The following is an 18,306-nucleotide window of genomic DNA, read 5'->3' as shown; positions in this document are numbered from 1 at the left end:
AAGAAATAAAAGGCCACACATGCCATAAGAATTAACATGTATGTATGGAAGTGGACCCAAGAGTGGTAAGTTTTGAAAAGGTCACTAAGATTTACTGAATAAGATCTTCATGGAACTCTCCTGCTTTCAACTTTCTGTCCTCAATGACAAGAAATTTATTTTCTTTTTCATGTATGGAAAGTGATTTTCCTGGGAACTTCTCTTGTATCTAAGGTAAAGAGAAAATTTGGGTAGATCTCTTCTGACTTGCTATTATGAAATTGTCTTTAACTTAAGCAAATGGCCAAAAAGCTGGAATGGAGTATTCTTTGACACCGTATGCTATCTGACACCTATCTCCTCTAGTACTCTCTGCAGTAATTGTCAAGATATTCCCAGTGACAGTACACCCTTCACAGGCCATCAGAATCCAGGCACAAGGCTGAACACAGAAGTAGGGAGGGGCAGCTTCACTATTTTCTCTGCAGAAGTAAAGCTTGCATTCTTGTTCAAGAGAAAACGACCTCTCAAATACTTGGTGTTTAGTTTTTTCTGTGACAATATGTCAATATAACAAAGACCTAATGTTCTGAGAATTATGTAAATGTATAGTGTAATCTCTTAGTGTACGGAATAGTTGAATGCTTGGCTGGGGAATGACTTGTCTTCTGAAATAGCTCGGGGATCATGGAGTGCCAGCTGCATAGGGAGGTAATAGCATTGATGCCAAACCAAAGTGTAGACTTGTTTGACACTTAAAGAGAATCAATAGATTAAGAGATGAGCAGGGTGAGAGGGGCCAGAGAATGGAAAGTTTTCCATATTATGGGAGTGGCAATCCCTTGATCATAGTTTTCTTTCTTATGGCCCTATAGTCTTTGGATGGAAGCAAAAAAAGTAAGTTTGGGGGTGAGGAGGGACTGAGTGTGTTTGTGGAATTTGTTTGTTTCATCTTTCCTGTGCTTCTGTAATTGTGGATCCAAGCCTAGATTCAAAGGCAATACCATTGGTCTGTCTTGAACATTGTTCTGTCCCAGCTTTAGTCAGGTCTTCTTAGTACTCCTCCTCCTTGGGAATTGAGAAGCAGCAGACTCTTGAGTAGGTGATAAGGTTCACTACTCTAGTGAGCCTCCTAGAAGTAAGTAAACTTTACGCCTATGTGTGCGCTTGGAAGGAACAGTAGTGGGAATCTACAAGGGATCATTGGTGGTCAGATATTCTAAAATAAAACAATGCTGTCAGTAAGAAAGACTAGCTTGACACATGCTGCCCTGAGACCCTGGGCTCTCACTTACCATACACGATGACAGTGGCTGTGGTGCTTTTCCTCTTGGCAACAATGTTTTTGGCAACACAGGTATAATTTGCTGTGTCTGAGAGCCGGGCCTGCTTGATGATCAGGTTGTGATCAATAGTAATATAAAAATTTCGATCTTCAACGGGATCAATTATGTCTTCATTCTTTAGCCACTCCACCTAAAGATACACAAGAAAATTTGATAAATCCCCAGTCTGGACTCCTGCATGACTGCTTGTCCTGACCTGGGTTTTGTAGTATGTACAACATCTTTTCATGCTATGAACCTATGCCAAGGAGAGGGAAGTAACTTTCTGAGGTCATTTTAGGTATCACTCACCTGCCAAACATGCTGATTCTGTCTGCATTACATTATTCTCAAATGTCAATGAACCAGTTGGGAAATACAGTGCTCAAATTGTTTTCACTTTGCCCTGCAGGCAGGAATGGAGAATGAACACTGCCAAGTACAGAACCCATCAAAAATAACAGGCAAAAGCATTTCAAACCTAACCTAAACCTTTTGCTACTTGATTTGTTTACTCTTGGCAACTTACCTGCTGCTTTACAGAAAAGAATATAAGACTATAAAAAAGCTCAAAAGGCATTTCAGACATCATGGAGCACCAATAAAGCAACATTCAGATGATTTACCTGTAGCCTCTCTGCAACATATGGATTAAATTTCCCTGAAAATGCACAGGCCTTAAAATGTAGCCAAACACATATTTGGAGATGCACGAAAGCCAAAATATTTGAGGAGGTAGGAAAGTTTCCCTACCAACCCCCAACACAATCCAAATAGCTTGTAAATTGCACTCAAATCTCTTTTTGAATAAGTACTTTAGTATTCAGATTGTTGGCTCCTGGCTTGCTTTTGGAGAATATGACCTAAGACATGACTATTCAACACTATCAAGCCATTGTTTTGCTATGCAAGTACTATTGGTTTAACAACAGTTGCACTCTCCTTTCTGAATAAAAAAAAAAAAAGAAATATTCTCATACAAACTGTCAGTAGGGTAAACTATTTTTTATCCTGGCAAGATTTGTTTCCTTGTGAACCAGTTTTTCCATAAAGGAAAACAGCATTGATATTTACCACAGTTAAACTTTCCTCTTGCATTACAGTGGATGTGGACACAGGTAACCTTTAGTGGGAGGGAGTCAATATTGTTGCCATTTTCAAAATCTTAAAGAGCTTCTTCAGCACTGTAAGAAGTCTAGAAATTAATCTCTAAATCTGTCCGTGAACTCAACACAGCACAGTTCTAAGTTACTCCTATAAGTCAAGGGCTGTCAGTTACACTTCTCTAGTCCACAGACAAGAAGCCAGCAGTAAGAGGGAAAAACAAAAACCAACCATACTCCTGAGAAACAGAAGTGGATGGGGAAACAGATGAGAGCCACTATTTGTAATCATGTAAATTTGAAAGCAGTTAAACATTCATGTTATTTGCACTAATGGTAGGGAGAAAGAGAATGGGATCCATTTAAACTGGACTTTCAAATATGAATTTTGTTGTCAGATGCAGACCACACATGATGCCAGTAATATATTTACATGTGTGTATATGCAAGGTCTCAAAACATACTATCAGATATCTACTTGACAATACTGATAGTTGACTTGATTATTTCTTGGTCTAGTTTTGACCTTGAGTATCTGTCCTATCATAAAGAAAACTTTCTTGCTCACTGAAGATGTGATTGCTGATTTTGTACTCAGATTAAGCCTTGTCTCGAGTCTATTTTGCTCTCTCTCCTTGAATGATATCCCCCAGACATAGGGATTCTCTTTTCCTTGGATGTGTCTATGAGTTTACATTTTCCCCACAATGTTCCTGTCTGTCACTGTTCCATGCTAGACAGACTCATAAGAATCAGCTGAGTCAGTTCTGTGATGCAGTTCTTGGAGGTTCCCTCATGGGATCAGGAATCTTTCTCCTGAGATTATATTTGAATTTTCAGTCTTCTTGTCTATTTTTTCCTTTTTGCTCATGTTTTTCCTGCTCATTTTTCTTGGGGCATCTCCTTAAAGAATGACTACATTCATCCCTTAGTCCCATGGCTTGCTTCTGTGTTCTCTATGTGGACTGATAATCTGTTTAACAGCAGTTGACATAAAAGGAGCCTAGGGTGAATTACAAAACTCTAGTTCATTTAAAGAGTTTATTACATGGAAGAAAGTAGTCCATTTACACAGATGACAAAAGATTTTGAGAGTCTGGCCTGAGTTTGTGGTGTATTATCTTTTTATTTTCATGCATGCAGCCACATTTTCTTCCAGCATATCCATGGTGGGACAGCTAGGACCTGAGAAGCTTGTGTTGCAGTGAATGTTTCAGGTACTTGAGGAAGGGCACTGCCTTTCTCACCTGCTGACCGTTTTGATCACAGAAGCTCTGCTTTGAGCAGTTTTCCATGTTGGCCTATATACCAGCCTTGTAAGAAATGATGCGTTGTAGTATTAGAAAACAGCAGAGAGGAAGAGGGGAGCCCTGGTAAACTCTCCCACTGCCTGCATTCCTGTACCTCTGAAGTATTCCACCCTCTGCTCTAAGATCAGCCCCTCCTGTGTAAACAGGTCAGGGTTCTTCTGCTGTGGAACCAGGCAACAGAATCCTCCAGAAAGCCACCTTCTTAGAATGTCGACTTTTTCTGTTCCTCATCTAAGCTTCATGCCTTTTGACGTCAGTTTTTCCTCTGCAGTCTTTCTAAGTGGAAGGTATTTGGTTTTCTAAGTGCAACAAACCCCTTAGCCTGTTTTTGGGTAAGTGCCTTTATTTTACACTGGTGTTCCAGATCATTCTCTCTCATCTCTCTTGCTTTTAATCTCAGGTCATGAGGCATCACCTACATTACTTTTGTAGGAATCATCTTCATGTATCTAGGCTATTGTCCCTTTGTCCAGCACAACTTCTAATTATATTAACAACCATAAAGATGAAACATTGGATTTCTTTCCCTCCTCCCCACCCCAGTACTGTATCTACCTGCAACAATCTTGTCCTCTTAGGTCACACATCATCCTTTGTAGAGGTTTTCAACACTGGCTTCACAGTAGGGGAACTTGGAGAATGTTTCTAATTTATCAGTTCTAAATTTGACACAGAAAATAAATCTCCTCCCCCCTGCTAAAAAAAAAATAAGGATTCTCAGTCTAAGGAGTTCTACCCTCAGTGATTTTAAACTCTCTCAAGGGTTATAAATTACTGTTAGATTACCAAATTTCAAAATGAGATCTCTAGACTGACAGTGCTATTACCACCCTAGGAGCAAGATGGATTGCACAGTCTTGTGCTCTGCCCACCCAGACACACTGATCCAAGTCAGGCATCCACACATGAGCTCCAGGGTACCTCTGTGTACATTTTGGAAGCATTAGTGTAACTTTTGTCCATATCACTACAAGTTACCTAGCTGTGGGTGCAATGTCCAATTACCCTCTCCTTTTGCTACTCTCTGTCTTCCATGCTTCTTTTCTCTAGGAGCCCTTGCTCAACAGTCCTCTTCCAATTTTATCTCTCACTCTTCTGTATCACCTTGTCCATCTTTCCTAAATGTGTCCTGGTGTCTACCTTGATGTGCAAATCTTACATCATGCTCCTAATTTCACTCTTTAACTTCAGGTACCTGCATGCCCTATACAGTTCTGTGTCTTGAAGCAGAACATAGATGCCCAGAGCCATTGTGAATAGACTAATGACAAATTCATGGAAGCAGAATAAAGATCTTTAGTTTGGCCATGTCACACAGTATTTTTATCTGTTGGCTTCACTGTCTTAGACAACTGATTCTTGCTTTGCCCTTCATCCTTAAACATTGCTTTCTTGTCTGTCCATATATCATCTAACATCACAGAGACAACAGGCAATCAGGAGAGTCCCTCTGAGTTCCCAGGCTGCCTATCTACTACTATGGCTCACTATCTGAGGGAACTCTGTGGGCTCCTATAAGGCAACCTTGATTGGTGCTTTCTATCACTTTATCACTCTCTTATTCAAGGGTAAATCCCAGAAACTCTCTTTGTCTTAAATCATTCAAATATTTCCCTCTCTAGAGTAATTTCCATAAACAGACAAACATACTGTTATTTTTCAAAACTCCAGGCAAAACCTTGCCCACCTATTACCACTTCTGTTCAGCCTCACACTACCCTGTGGGTCTTCTAGGAATTCCTGAAAGACTGACTTACACTTCCTATCACTCTCTGCCTTCTTCATTTTTACTGAGCCCATCGTAATCCTCCTTCTTTTTCACTTTCATTGAGGTTGTCCACAGTTGTGTGTGACTTTGACACTATGTGAGTAGTGCTTAGGACCCATCATACTTGCTCAGCAGCAGCATGTAACACTGTTAATTCCTCTCTCCTTCTTACTTGTTTTCTCTGGACACAGCACATTCCAGGATCTGTCCCAGCTCACTCATCTGCCTCAACTCACTTGATCAAATTTGTACCACCATAGTCTTGCTCTCTTCTTTATCTCCCTTTTGTACTCAGATTCACTTCCTTGGTAGGATCATTCCACCTGCTGCAGATGACTCTTGTACTTATTTCCACTCCAGATTCCACCCATGATCTTTGGGCTCACATATGCTGTCTTGCAATCTATTCAGTTGTCTGATAGTGTCCTTCTGAACAGACTTTTACAACCTTCTCTTCCTGTTGTCTCAGATATCCCAGCCAAGGTCATAGTCAGCCTGCATCTAGTTGAAGATACTCCTTGGGTATCTATTGCATTCTTTCTCCCTCTGACCATTCACTACTGAGTAGTACGGCAATATTATTACTCCTTCTCATCCACTACTATGGAGGATCCACTAAATGGTGACTTGGCCCTTTCAAGTACAAGTCATCATTTTTCTTTTGGGTTGCAATAAGAATCTTTCATCTTACCTTCTATGTTTCCTTTTGCTCCTCAATATTTTGAGAGACATAGGAATCTCCCAAAATATGCTACATATTTCCAGACCTCCAGTGACTCCTTAGTTAATTCAATGTGAACTCCAAATCTTTACAGTGAATTAGCATGGAGTCCCATGCTGCAAGAAAACCCTGGCCTTTCAGAGCTTGACTCTCACTCTTCCCATGGCATTATCTGTTAAGTATGTAGGCTCTGCTGCAGAAGACTCCATACAAACCAGTGTGCTCTTCGCGGGAAGATACTGAATCCGTTGGTGTTGCCATGTCTGTGTGAATCAACCTTCCTTGAGATGGCTTTATGCTCTGTTGTCCTCACCCCTGCTCAAATCCTTGTTCAGGCATCACATTTTCAGTATTTCAGCTCCAGTTAGCCTTTGAACCTTCAGCCCCCATTTATGCCTACACCCTTAACCTCTCACCTTCTTTCATTTTGTTCATCTAAGTTACTAAAATTTTTACTAATTATGTTTCTCTAGAATATAAGATTCATGGATTTTTTATCTGGTTTTTGGTGTAGCCCAAGCTGGCCTGGAATACACGATCCTCTTGCATGAGTATTTTAGGTGCTATAATATACAGCATGGGCTACAATGCCAAGATCTTGTTTGTTTTTTTTTCCCTCCCTTTTCTTTGTATTACTGCTGTTTTTTAATGCTTTGAACTGGTCTATAGTCAATGCTTAGCCAGAATTTCCTACAAATGAATGAAAACAGGACACATTATGGAATAAAATCTATTATACACATTTTTAGGTTCCTGTAAGTGTTTGACTGTCAGAATTAAGACTACATACTTTTAGTGGGGACCAGCCTTTTAAACATGATTTTAGTTAAGTAGATTTAGCAGTGGCTATTTTTCTGCTGGAGACTGTGAATTCAAACCCCCAGCACCCTTGAGGATAGCTGCCTCACCTCTATGTGGCCTTAGCAGAAACACGTGAGATGGAAGATGAGCTCCAGTTACTCTGGGAGACTCCTAGTACCCTGTTGCCATCTGAATCCATATCTATCTGTCCTACAGTCAGTGTGTCTTTCTTTAAAGATGGGATGTCTGCACAGTATAATTATACCTGTATAACTCCTGAGAATTAAAAAAAAAGAAGGGAGTGGTTGAGTAACTTCTATAAACTTATTTAGAAACAGAACTGATGCAAAATAGCTTTATAAGAAGTTGGGTCTGTAGCTTCCTAAGAAGTTGAGTCTGTGGCTTAGATTGCTTGTCTAGTATGATGGAGAACCAGGATTCACTCTCTACCATGGAAAAATTAAAAAAACAACAAGCAAACGAACAAAATGGAGGTCTTGGTATGTGTTTGAGTTGGTAGTATGTGTAGCTAGCATGCACTAAGCCCTAACATTGATTGCTCAGCCTACACAAACTAAGTATGGTGGTGGGTAACTGCAAGAGGAGGTCCTCAGTGGTGGAGCAGATGTTCAATGTTATCCCAGGCTACATGATAAGTTTTAGGCCCCCAGAGACACACAAAACTCTGTTTCCAAAAGGAAAATATTATCAATCTGTAGTTTCACCTCATCTGCAAACCCTGAGTACAGACTGTGTGTAGGCAAAGTGTCAAGTGCTGGAGATCAGATAGGTGAGAACCTGCTGATAGAGTTCTCTACAAGAGAGAGGTGGTATATGTACGATTGCAACAGGACATGCATTAAGATGAAGGAAGCCCAAAGCTAAAAAATATGGAGAAGGGCCCTTGGAGTGTGGAGTGGACTCTTCACTTGCTTTTGGTAATGGGGATACTTAAGGAAGGGCACATGCTTGGGGATAGGCTGCAGAACTTAGATGATGGTATGTGGAAAGAAGAATATGAAACAGACTGCAGTTTCTGGTTTGGGCATCTGTGTGCAGAACTGTGTTATAGAAGACAGAAAACATCTGAGGGCTAAAATAATGAGTTGTGGTTGGCCTAATCTCATGAATACTCCATGCAGGAGAGCATGGTGCTGGCAACAGTTTAATTTTCAAAATTGTATTGCTTTTTTGTAAACAGTGTGTTTTGAAACACTTAAATCCTGATGACTTTTCTTGGGTCAGCTTTATCTTAACATTAAAAAATGAAAAGTATTGATTTAAAAGGATATTTACAGTGCAACTGGGCTAAAATAATATTTAATTATTATTTTTGGCTTAGACAAAATGTTACAGATATAATAAAAACTTAAATGTATAGAAGAGAAAAATACATGAAAGTAATTCTATTTATCATGTAAAAGACTATCTGAGTCAGCAAGAGAAATCAATATGCAAGAGCTGTAACATCTAATTTTTAAAAAACGTTTCACATGCTAGCTCCAGAATTAGCAGTGCCAGAGAAAATTTCTCCCCCATTTTGAAGTAATTCCTCAGATATATTTTATATATATATATATATATATATATATATATATATATATATATATATATATATATAATTATTTAAAAAACCCAGCAGGTTTCATTGTGCTAGGTTTTTATCATGTTGAATAGTAATTAATTAAATTGTTACAATGATGTTTCTTCACAATGCAGTCTTGGTTAGTCAAGTATCAATATCTGCTCTGGCCTCTGATTCTCTTCATATTTTAGTTAGTCTCACATTTTTCTCTTTTATCGTCTACCTCTCCCACTTGGCAAATGGATTTCTACAACAGGGAACTCTTTCTGAGTTAGTAGTTATCTTTAGCTGTGTATAAAACACTCAAGAAGACAGAAAAATAGGTTGAAGTTCAGAGAGCAATAAAGGTTTCTGCCACAACCCATGACCTGACACGGCTGCAGTGATGCCCTGCACTGTTCAGGTTTTGTTCTCAGGTTCAGTAACTGTAGCCTTTGCTGTCATTTAGGGACATATTTGATATCATTTTCCCAAGTGTTTAAAAACATGGGGTTTTTATTAAAGGTGGAAAGAATAGCTAGGAAGCAATATCAGAATGTTGCGTTTGTATATCCACTGTTACATTTGATTTGAGTCATCCCACTGTGTATGCTTGAGAATCTTTCCTTAAAAGGCATTTCCTAATGTTTCAAAGGAAAGGGATGAATTGACTGCCTGAGTTCAAAGCTGAGCTTAGTCATTTTAGGTTATATGTGTCTATTTTGAGTTGGTTTCCCAACTATGCAACTTGTGCTGCTCATTTATAAAATGAGAATAATTCTAGGCCACACTGGGATTTTGGGATCAAATGCTCTATGCCTAACATACAATCAATAGTTTAAAATTATCATTAATATTTAATTAAGAATATGCTAAAGGAGATGAGGGTGAGACAAATGTAAGGAACTCAAAAAATGAATCTAAAATTGCTTGAAACATGTCAACGTCTGAGTTCTTTTATCCATAGTGAGGTTTATCTTCTTTCAAGTCACCTCCATTCACTCTTAAATGATAATCTAGCACTATGTAAGTAAGCATTGAATAGACAAGTAGTTGTTTGGCAGATATTAAAATACAACATTTAATTAACTTGTATAAATGCTTTCTAATCCTGTTAGAAGATGACATCATTGCATCACTTTCTAAAAGCATATGTAGGAATGTATTTGTAGTAAAGTATATTTTATCAATATTAAATCTGATGTTCACTTCTACTTTGGTAATAAACATAAGAAATATGATAAATATATACACTCATATATATGGATAAAATATATATTAGTTATTCCTCATATATATTTCAAGTTATTCCTCAACACTTGTTCTCTATGACATCACTCTCCTTAACCCATCTCCAATGTATGGCATGTATCTCATGATCTCTATCAGTTTAACTAGGGCTTCAGGGATGAGATTTCCTTCTACTCACTTCAAAATGAAAGATGTTTAAAAATATTTTCAATGGATACACTTTTTTAAAATCAAGCAGCAACCCATTATGATCTATCCTAAAGAAACTATCTCTTTGCACACACACAGGAACTGAAATTCATAATGTTAAATCTAGACATCCTGTGGTTTGTGATATTCTTACTCTGCAGCAAGTATGCTGAGTGAAAACATGATATAGTTCTGCAAAGAAAAATCTGACATTGTGAATCCTGTTTCAACATTCAATCAAAGAACAGCAAACAAAATTACACTCATACAATTCTAGCTGAAAGCATAAGTAAATAGACAAGAGAGAACATTTATCCAGAAGATATAACCTGAAAGTTTATGTACCACTCCAAAAGCCATATGCAATTCTAGGTTGCTAAGATTTTACCCTCAGAAACTGCAGCCACTGGTGATTCATATTATTTTACTGCTTAGACCTTCTGAGTTCCTTGGTCACCTGCAAGGTACTCAATATTTTTGTAGTTCTCCACTGAATCTGATGTGTTTCTCCTTTTCAACAGACATGGGTCGGCCTTTTTAGCTTGTCAAAGTTACAATGTTGTTTGTCCCCATCTAGCCACTTGCTCAGTCGTCTTCAGACAGCAACTCTCTGGAGTAACTCCCATCATTCTACTCAAAGTTTACTTTTAAAGAAAACCAGTCATCCTGTCTCATTTTCTAATGCAAAAGAAACTTCTCTTACTGACCTTGCTATGGCAAGTAGCTGTTCTGGGTGTGTCTGGGAAAACACTATCTTATATGTTTTACATGCTGCTATGCAAACTTCTCAGTGGCCTATTATATTCCCTTTCTCATTTACATCAGTAGATCTCATTTACATCAGTAGACCTTAACTTTGTGCTCCAGAATTGTCCAAGAGTCCACTACAGTGTCTGTATGCCTAGAGCCCATTGGAAAGGCTCTGATTTTACTGATTTAAGAAGGGCACAGGCATCAGGATTTTCGAATCTCTACAGAGAAGCCCCACTGCGACTCTGCATGAAACCTGAAGGCTTCTATGCATTGGATGGACATATCCTTCCTTCACTTATGGCTGATAACTACCAAACCATCAACACAGTCTCAGGTTTCCTTAAGTTCTGTTTGTATTTCCAATTCTAGATAACTTCATCTAGATGTTCAACAAATATGAAAAGCAAAACAAATGCAGGATCAATAATAACCTCTTTTCATATTGATCTCTCTTTCAACTTGATGTCTTACTGTTTATTTTAAAATAAGGGAGTCAGGAGTAGTCTTTCAAGTTGAGTTTAATTCCCTTTCTACATTCTAAGATGTTCCTTATTTAACAAAGTATGTGCAGATAGTAACTATATACAATGCCATAAAATGCCCTCACTATACTTTAAAAAACCCAGTGACACAATTCAACACTTCAAAAGTGTTGAATTCTCCTAAGAGATGTTTTTGTCTAGAGATTTTATTTGCTTATGGAAATCAATCAAGTAAGGCCACACACAAATTGTATCACTTTAAGGAACCAAATTTCAAAAATGTACAGTCAATGAAACTATTTTCCTATGATGGGGAAGATGTAAGAATCAAATAGACTTGACTGCAGTCTTTACCTCTACAAGATGAAGGACTACCCAGCTAGAGGTTTCAGGAGGATTTAATGAGATAGCAGAGTGGAAGCATGTGGAATCAGGAGCTAGTCAATAGACAATGGCTTTTCCCCGGTGCCAAATTCAACTCAGAGGCTACTGTCAAAATAGTTTTTTTTTTTTTTTTTAAAGTGTCTCTGTTAAAGAGTATGTATCTTTAAATTTCTAATATAATCATAAATGTAAACACTTAGAAAGAATATGACTTTTACTTTATCGCTGTAAGCAAATCCAAGAATACTAGATTCTAAATCCTCACATTGGAGGCCAGTGAGATGGCTCAGTAGGTAAGAGTGTTTTCCTTCACACTTGATGACTTGAGTTTGATCCCTGGGACCCACATGTTGGAAAAAGAAGATTGAGGACTGAAAATTGTCCTCAGATCTCAACCCACAGGCTGTGTCTTACTTATGCCCCAAACAAAATAAGTAAATGTAACTTAAAAATCTTCCGTTAGAAACCTCTCCTGATGATGGCCATGTTCATTGTTCACAGCCACAATTTCTTTCAGTGTTTGTCCAGAAGAGATGTTGCAACTCCAGTCTTTGTGCATAAGGGTAGGTTCCCTGGTCTTGCTGTAGGAGGATCCTATGCTTAAGAATTCCCCTGATACTCCTATCACCCAGTTCAATTGATTGCCCATGGGATTCTCCTAATAATAATATGATTTTAGTAATGAAGATGAGTGATTCCCAACTTGATTATGAAATCCAGGATTGAAGCATTATGTGTTCCTAGAAAAGGTGTATAAAACTGGCAACTTAACTTGTGTGGTTTGATTTAAGAAACAACATTTATGGTTCTTAGATGCATGGTTTTATTGTTTCACAGTTACTGATGTTTCATAAAAGTCAGTACTACTGGCTGTATTGTTAGAAGAAGCAAGGTTTTGCAGTAAACCACTGCACACGCTTCCGTAAAGTTCTGAGAGACCATTCCAACATTTCACAACCCTCACATTTTAAACATTGCCTGTTACCTTCCCCCTAAATACTTTATTTTTTTAGCTATACCATGGACAAAGACAGAAAAATCTATATGGTTCCCAATAACTTTTCTATTTAGAGCTCATAATTACATATGTGATAAATTGTGATTGGAAACTCATTTACCCACTTTCATTCGCCCCTCATTTTCCTAACCAAATACCACAATAGTTATACTATCTACTACTGACCTCAAACTTCTAGCTAATATTGTTCTTATAGATAAGTGGGTATAAAATTGGGAGTTATTTAAATAAGATAGTCATTCAAACATTATTTCTAGTACTACTTCATGGTTTTATGTTAAAACTTCTGCTATAAATATAACTATGTTCATGTTTTACTACAGAAGAGTCAAACTCAAATATTTGGGGGTTTAGCAAACAAACAAACAAACAAACAAACTTTAGAGTAAACTAGTAAATCCTCTTCCTTAGTTCTTCCTTTTTTTCAGCCCCTTGAGCAAAAGAGGACTATGCCAGCATGATTCATATATGACGAATACTGAGTACCAGTGTAAACAGCCATAACTGTTTTTCAAAACCATTATATGACTTTTCTGAGCTGTTATTTTTAATTCAAATCATCACTGTAAGGGAAAAAGTATGAATGGATGTTGCAATTATATTTTCTGACCAAATTTATTTGTTTCTCACAAAACAATTGGGATACTATATTAGAAACCTCAATAACACAAACTTTACGATTGTACCCAATGAGATCTTTAGATGATAAATATGCACAGTGGAATACTGTTAAATGTTGAATATATAATTATGTAAACCATATTTACTAAGAAATATAAACTTTGAATCCTGAATAAATCAACATGCTTTATGTTAGGATATTCTGTGGCCATATCAAAAGACAATGAGAGGATTTTTTTTATTAAAAAGTTTTTTATTCATTCCACATACAGATCCCCACATTTATCCCTCCTCCCACTCCCCCAAGCCAAGACCCAATCCCCTCTTCTGAAAGGGAATGGCCTCCCATGGGGAGTCAGCCCAGCCCAGCACATTCAGGACCAAGCCTCTCCCCTTGCATCAAGGCTGAGCAAAGTGTCCCACCATAGGCAATGGGCTCCAAAAAGCCAGTCCATGCACCAGGGATAGAGCCTATTCTCACTGTCAGGTGCTCCTCAATCAGACCAAGCTATACAACTGTCTTGACCATGCAGAGAGCCCAGTCCAGTCTCATGCAGGCTCCACAGACGTGGGTCCAAAGTTCATGAGTTCCCACTAGCTTGGTTTGGTTGTATCCATAAGTTTCCCCATCATGGTCTTAATACCCCTTGCTCATAGAATTCATCACCCCTCTCTTTGACTGGACTTCTAGAGCTTGGCTTGGTGCTTGGACCTGGCTCTCTACCAAAAGTATTCTATAGATTCAATGCATTCTGCATCAAAATACCAACACAATTTTTCACAGAACTTGAAAGAACAATACTCAATTTCATATGAAAAAAAAAAAAAAACCCAAAAAACCCAGGATAGCCAAAACAATCATGTACAATAAAGCAACTTCTGGAGGCATCACCATCCCTGACCTGAAGCTCTACTGTAGAGCTATAGTCATAAAAACAGATTGGTATTGGCATAAAGGCTGACATGTGGACCAATGGAATCCAATTGAAGACCTTGACATAAATCCTTACACTTATGAACACCTGATTTTTGACAAAGAAATCAAGGCTGTACAATGAAAAAAAGAAAGCATCTTTAACAAATGGTGCTGGCATAACTGGATGTCAACATGTAGAAGATTGCAAATAGATCAATACCTATTGCCATGTATAAAACTCAAGTCCAAGTGGATCAAAGACCTCAATATAAATCCAGTTGCACTGAATCTGATAGAAGAGAAAGCAGGAACTAGTGTTGAACATATTGGCATAGGAGACCACTTCTTAAATATAACACCAGGAGCACAGACACTGAGAGCAACAATCAATAAATGGGACCCTTTGAAACTGAGAAGCTTTTGTAGAGCAAACGACACAATTCATAAAACAAAATAACAGCCTACAGAATGGGAAAAGATCTTCACCAACCCCAAATCTGACAGAGGGCTGATCTCCAAAATACATAAAGAATTCAAGAAACTAGACATCAAAATATCAATCCAATTTAAAAATGGGCTACAACATGGTATCTCTCTCATTGCTTTCCCACTCCATTCCTGTTCCAGCTTGACCATCCCATTCCATTATGTTTTCATCCCCCATCCTCTATCCTCCATTGCCCACCCCTCACCCTCAGTTCATTCATTGAGGTCTCATCTATTTCCCCTTCCCAGGGCGATCCATGTGTCCCCCTTTGGGTCTTTCTTGTTAGCTAGCTTCTCTGGACAGAGATACCATGATGGAGGGAGATATCAAAGGGATAGAGATAATCCTGTTGCTAGGGAAGTTACCAGGAATCTCCAAGGATGACCCCAGATTGGATTACTAGAAATAATGGAGAGGGTGCCTGAACTGAACTGGCTTGTCCCAGTGATCGGATCAGTGAATACCCTGACTGTCATCACAGAGCTTTAGAGCTTTTCTCCAATGACTGATGGAGGCAGATGCAGAAACCCACAGCCAAACACTAGGCAGAACTCTAGGAGTCCAGTTGGAGAGAGAGAAGAAGGATTCTATGATCAAGAGCATCAGGATCATGATGGGGAAATCTACAAGAGACAACCAAACCAAACTAGTAGGAACTTATGAAAGTTGGATCAATGGCTGTGGAGCCTGCATGGGACTGAACTAAGCCCTCTGCATGGCAAGAAAATTGTGTAGCTTGATCTGCTTGGGGACCCCCTGGTGGTAGAATCAGAATCCATCCCTGGTGCATGAGGGGGCTTTTTGGAGCCCACTACCTTTGACGGGGCCACCTCCTTCAGCCTTGAGCCAGGGGGAAGGGCTTGGATTTGCCTCTACTGTATGTGCCTCCCCATGGGGACTTTGACTTCTTGTGGGGGGAAGTAGGGGATGGGTTGGGGGGGTAAGCTGGTGGGGGAGGAGAGAAAAGGGGGATCTTTGATTGGTGTGTAAAATTAATGAAAAAAGTTCTTAATAAAAAATAGGCTACAGGACCAAACAGAGAATTCTCAACAGAAAAAGCTGAAATGGCCTAAAGACTTTTAAGGAACTGCTCAAAAATCTTATTCATCAGGGAAATGCAAATCAAAATGACTCTGAGACACCATTTTACACCTGTCAGAATGGCTAAGATCAAAAACACTGATGACTGCTTATGTTGGAGAGGATGTGGAGTAAGGGGAACACTCCTCCACTGTTGGTGAGAGTGCAAACTAGTACAACCACTTTGGAAATCAGTATGGCAGTTTCTCAGAAAATTTGGAATCAATCTACCTCAAGACCCAATAATAGCACTCTTGGGCATATATCCAAGGAATGTTCAATCATACCACAATGACACTTGCTTAACTATGTTCATAGCACCATTATTTGTAATAGCTAGAATCTGGAAACAATTTAGATGCCCCTCAACTGAAGAATGGATAAGGAAAATGTGGTTCCTAGGAGTACTACTCAGCAGTAAAAGCAATGACTTGATGAAATTTGCAGGCAAATGGATGGAACTAGAAAATATCATCCTGAGGGAGGTAACCCAGATTCAGAATGACAAACATGGTGTTTACTTACTCGTAAGTGGATACTAGAAGTAAAGCAAAGGATAACCAACCTACAACCCACAGATCCAGAGACACTAGGTAACAAAGAGGATCCTAAGAGGGACACATGGAATGCCCTGAGAAGGAGAAATAGAAAAGATCTCTTGAGTAAGCCAGAGGGCAGGGGACAATGGAGAGTAGGGAATGGGGGATGGGAGCATGTGGGGATGGGATGGTCGAGCTCGAACAGGGGCAGAGTGGGAGAGCAATGAAGGAGATATCTTGATAGAAGGAGACATCATAGGGAGAAACCTGATGTGAGGGAAGTTCCCAGGAATCCACAGGAATGACCCCAGCTGAGACTACTAGCAGTGTTGGAGGGGGTGCCTGAGCTGACCTACCCTGGTGATCAGATTGGTGAATGCCATAACTGTCATCAGAGCCTTCATCAGGTACTGGATAGAAACAGATGTAGGGCAGATTTCATAAGTCTTTTCTTTATACTTGCAGTGTCAACCCAAGAGTGGAGATTTTGCTTATATTATTAAATAACTTGTATACAACTTCATCTCCCTCTACAGTCTTACAAAATATAGACTGTGAATGCCAATAAAATTACAATAGGAGCTGGGTGTTGGTGGCACACGCCTTTAATCCCAGCACTCAGGAGGCAGAGGTAGGTGGGTCTCTGTGAGTTCAAGGCCAGCCTGGGCTACCAAGTGAATTCCAGGAAAGGCGCAAAAGTACACAGAGAAACCCTGTCTCGAAAAACAAAAACAAACAAAAAAATTACAATAGGAATAACATTAATTTCTCACTAAATAGAAGTCTTTGAAGTTTAGATACATAAAAAGATATAAACAGAGATTGTAGGCAATGGGAATGTCTTGGTGGCTTGTGTATATTCACAATCATTTCACTCAGTTACCACGGTTGAATTTTGTAATTTTTTTTCTTAGCACAATTTGTTTTATAACAATGAAGCCAAATTATTTTGAGAATTTTAAATGCCTCTTACCAGAAATTTATTTATTTTGATAGATTAGAGATAAATAAATATATAACATAACTACATTTTTAACCAATAGGGCTACGTAATTTTGTTGTTGTTGTATAAAGAAAGAAAAGATGGCTTAAATTCTTTGCAGAGAACCTTCTCATTTTGTGCAAGGTATTCAGACCCTCAATGGTCACTAGCACCCTGTACCCTTTTAACACAAAACTTGCTGACCCTTGGATTGATTAAGGTAGTGTCTAATCATATATGTCAATATAAGAAGCCAAGCACCTTATACTTTTCTATTCTCCTCCCCTGTGAAAGACAGATGTGTTGTGTCTAATTATTCACTGATTGGTATCTGGAGAAACATTAACATAATTGGCACATTTGTCCTAATTAACCAAGGAAACTGCCACATGCCATCCAAGATGAAAAAGTGACTCCAGCAACCATTGTGTAGAAAAATTCACATCTATCAGAGAGGTTATATTGCTAATAGCAAATTGGGGACCACTGTGCTAGAACACTGCACTAGAAAACGACACAACAGAATTCTGAAATGTATGCACACCTATGAGAGTGGGGATTTGGCAGAGAATAGCATATAGGTACATTAATCAAACAAATGGGAAAAGCAATTATTGGGCAATTATCAAATGCACACTCAGCCAAGCTAAGCTTCTCAAAGGTACATTTGCTAGCTTCTGGGAGTCTGCTGAGTTTCATCAATTGGTTTACAATGACAAGTCTGAAATATTATTGTTATTATTATTATTATTATTATTATTATTATTATTAAATCATTTGATTGCTTTCACCTCAAAATACATTAGATTTTAGAAAATATGAGCAGTTTTTACAAGCTTTAGTAATCACATTGTACACAGAACCCGTTAGGTCACTGTTTAAGGGTTGGACATTACTGTCAGTTTTTCCAGATATTTCTCAAGGGAATGATTCAGTTTGAGCTGTACTTGCAGACTGGTTAAAATATAGACGCTGATGAAGTGGTTGTATGTGGGTTGGCAGTGCCTACAATTTTACCTAAGAAGCTCTCAGA

General features: G+C 38.6%; 1 protein-coding gene across 2 annotated transcripts in view; it reads right to left on the bottom strand.

Moving 5' to 3' along the window:
• Positions 1–18,306, bottom strand: part of Unc5c (unc-5 netrin receptor C) — a 361,607-nt gene that overhangs the window by 75,101 nt on the left and 268,200 nt on the right. For both annotated transcript variants that reach the window (XM_036189838.1, XM_036189839.1), the window contains exon 5: positions 1,275–1,455. In XM_036189838.1, coding sequence (XP_036045731.1) covers positions 1,275–1,455 — 181 coding nt within the window. The remainder of the gene's footprint in view (positions 1–1,274; positions 1,456–18,306) is intronic.

Source organism: Onychomys torridus, chromosome 6 (genome assembly GCF_903995425.1).
Source record: "Onychomys torridus chromosome 6, mOncTor1.1, whole genome shotgun sequence".
NCBI classification, from domain to species: Eukaryota; Metazoa; Chordata; class Mammalia; order Rodentia; family Cricetidae; genus Onychomys; species Onychomys torridus.
Note: the sequence above shows the minus strand (reverse complement) of the source record. Positions and strands in the feature narration are given on the sequence as shown.